This window comes from Frankliniella occidentalis, unplaced genomic scaffold (genome assembly GCF_000697945.3).
Source record: "Frankliniella occidentalis isolate FOCC.00 unplaced genomic scaffold, Focc_3.1 Scaffold37, whole genome shotgun sequence".
NCBI lineage: Eukaryota > Metazoa > Arthropoda > Insecta > Thysanoptera > Thripidae > Frankliniella > Frankliniella occidentalis.
Genome location: NW_026267167.1, coordinates 704,045 through 706,736, shown reverse-complemented (window position 1 = coordinate 706,736; position 2,692 = coordinate 704,045). Strand labels below are relative to the sequence as shown.

Genomic DNA, 2,692 nt, shown 5'->3' with positions numbered 1-2,692 from the left:
GGCCGTGATCCTATTATTTGAAACAGCCTGCGGGCTGTGCTGCACTAAGATGGGTCCGGGGGAGGTGTGTGTGTGTTCAGTTAGAGGCGAGCCTCGCGAGGTCAGCGCGGTGCTGTGGGATTAAGGTTTTCACCGGCGTGTCAGGTTACGTGCTGCAGCCCCCCGAGTGAGCAGAACGCCCAACCCCGCCCCGCCCTGGGCCGGAGCAGAGGCGGCCACTTTGCGGGGGCTGCGAGTGAGGGCGGCGCGGCGAGCAGAGAGAGACTCGGGTGCAGGACCTTGTGGCGAAAGCGAGCGAGCTAATGGCAGCGAGGGAGGGAGGGGGAGAGAGAGAGAGAGGATTCAAAATGGATTTGGCAGAGAGAGAGAGAGAGAGAGAGAGAGGGGGGGGGGCGTGAGGAGGGTGCTGTGCGGATTCCCGCACTGGAGTATAATGGCTAATGATTTTATAATTGCCATTATTGTAATTATTGTCGTCATCGCTGCATAGCCGCAACCATAGCAGCCAGCCAATTGCCCCGGAAGTTTCTGCCCCGTACGCCTTGCGTCGTTCTCATTCTTTTGTATTGAAGTGGTATGCATTTGATGGCGTTTTAAAAAAAATACGATTTTACTAAATCGTGGGAGACAACGGAGAAAGTACCACACGCGTAACTTATAACTAGCCCGAAATTCGGGCACTCCCACTCCGCTCATCTTTGGTGCCAGTGTTTTTTTGAAGGTAACTCGGCCTCTACACAGGAGAACAAGTATCTGAATTTCAAAGGAAAATTTACGCCTCTGCTCTATTAATTGTGTCATTCACACACTTGCATTTTCAGTGCACTTCAACTTGCGCTAAGCTAGAGAAATTTAAAGTCAGTCGTGTGGAGCTCGCCTACGCGTATAACCGCGTATAACTGACGAGCGACGAGTTTATAACACTTTTCTGTTGTTCCCCGGTTCGGCTGCGTGACCGCATGCAACGCGGCCGCGTCACACTTTCGCTCGCACGTGTCGCGGGTTACCCCCTTCCCCTCTCTCTCTCTCTCTCTCTCTCTCTCTCTCTCTAATACGCGTGTCACGCGTGGTCACGATGTCTCCCGACCACCCTCCACCCTGCCCGACCCCGCCGGCTGGTCACGGTCGCTAACGCCCGTGATTTAGTGCGCGAACAGCCAATAACTTGGGGGCGCAAGGCAGGAGCGGTGCGGGGCGGTGGGACCGCCTGGGTGGCCAGACACAACGACTAAGAAATGTGAAGGCGAAGTTTAATTTTTTTTGGCCATGTATCTGAATGTTATGCCGAGTGCTAATATCGGTGGGGAACCATAGCTGCAAACAATGACCATCCCTGTAGTGTGGCTGGTAAACGACGATCAAACGATACGTCGGATTCCCGAAATAATGCGTCCACAGTGATTTCCGCTGAACTTTTGTTGTTTTTGTAGAGCAATTAAGGTTAAGGTGTAAACAAATGCAACAGCCCTAAAAGAAACACCTTACTGGTAAAACAAGTGTTTAATGTTGCACGTCAATTGGTGTTTAAGTTCAAGTGTGCCTTTTCTCAACACGTTGTGGTGTCTAACTAGGTTAAACGTGCATTGATGTTTAAACTTTCGACACTTTTGAAAAGTTCCCCTATGGTTCCTATTGATAGCATAGAACTATGTGTGCCCAAGTGTGCACAATTTAAACGTTTAGCAAACGTTTAAAATTGCTCACCATGTAATGTGCAACATCATAACTTGCACACGTTTGGTGTTTAAATTGTGCACACTTGTTTAACCAGTGCTCTGAAAAATACTGTCGAAAAGAAAAACCTTTAAAAATTTCGCAAATTTACAACAGACAAAACTTGTTGTAAAAGTTACAAGGATCTTTTTGGCCGTGAAAAAAATAAAAATAAAAACCGTGTTTTATTGTTTTTTTTTTTGTTTTTTTAATGTTTGGCACACTTGGAGAGAGTGCTCATGTGTTCATACTCTGGCAGGCACCTTACTTGCCCTTGCCCCTCTTCTTCTTCTTCTCGCTGGTGGAGGGCTGGCCGCCGGTGCTGGGCTGCCCCTGCCTGCGCTCTGGTGACATGCGCGCGTTCTGTCCCAGGGCCAGGTAGCCGCTGGTGCGCTGGCCGGTGATGACGTTGTGGGTGAAGTCGATCTGCTGGCCGATGCCGTCCTTGATGGTCTTGCGCTCGGTCGGGCTGCCGGGCTCTCTCGTCCACTTGCCGTTGTCGGCGGGCGCGGCCAGCGCCAGCACGGCCTGCGAGCGCGAAATTTTAAAAAAGAGTTTATGAAACGCAAGGAGTGTGAGAATGTCCCCAACCTGTTAGGTGTGTGAGTGCCCATTCGCACACCCAAAGTACCTAAGGGTCGTAAGATTTTTCCCTTAAAACGCTCAATGGGGCGTTTTCTTACACCTACGAGTGTGCAACATACACAACTCTCCAAATAACAGACTACTTTCTACTTCATACTCACCACCATCGCTACCATCACGCTGCAGATGACGAGTGTTCGGCTCATGTCGTCTGATATTAGGCGCACTATCTGGTTCCAACACACCTGGTGTTCGTTCATTTATATACCGCTTGCTAATCGTGACTCGGCCGGCCCGCGTTCTTGTCGTCATGGCGTGTTTTAAGGTGTTTTCTTGATAATCCAATAACGGCCGGTCGTTTCTACCAAACAGCGCGGGGCAGGGGGAAAAGGGG

The 2,692-nt window shown here is 50.3% G+C and overlaps 1 protein-coding gene across 1 annotated transcript; it reads right to left on the bottom strand.

Moving 5' to 3' along the window:
• Positions 1 to 1,485: 1,485 nt before the first annotated feature.
• LOC113211399 (uncharacterized) lies at positions 1,486 to 2,602 on the bottom strand. Its single transcript, XM_026429764.2, has 2 exons — positions 2,460 to 2,602; positions 1,486 to 2,241 (listed from the first exon to the last, which is right to left on the bottom strand). The coding sequence occupies exons 1-2, from the start codon at positions 2,556 to 2,558 to the stop codon at positions 1,978 to 1,980; spliced, it is 363 nt and encodes a 120-aa protein (XP_026285549.1). The 5' UTR covers positions 2,559 to 2,602; the 3' UTR covers positions 1,486 to 1,977.
• Between the last annotated feature and the right edge of the window lie 90 nt (positions 2,603 to 2,692).

Excerpts from the sequence above, each read along its gene's own strand:
- LOC113211399 (XM_026429764.2), bottom strand. The coding sequence starts at position 2,558 with ATGAACGAACACCAGGTGTGTTGGAACCAGATAGTGCGCCTAATATCA. Across the intron at positions 2,242-2,459 it reads GCGTGATGGTAGCGATGGTG|GCCGTGCTGGCGCTGGCCGC; the intron begins GTGAGTATGAAG and ends TCGCGCTCGCAG.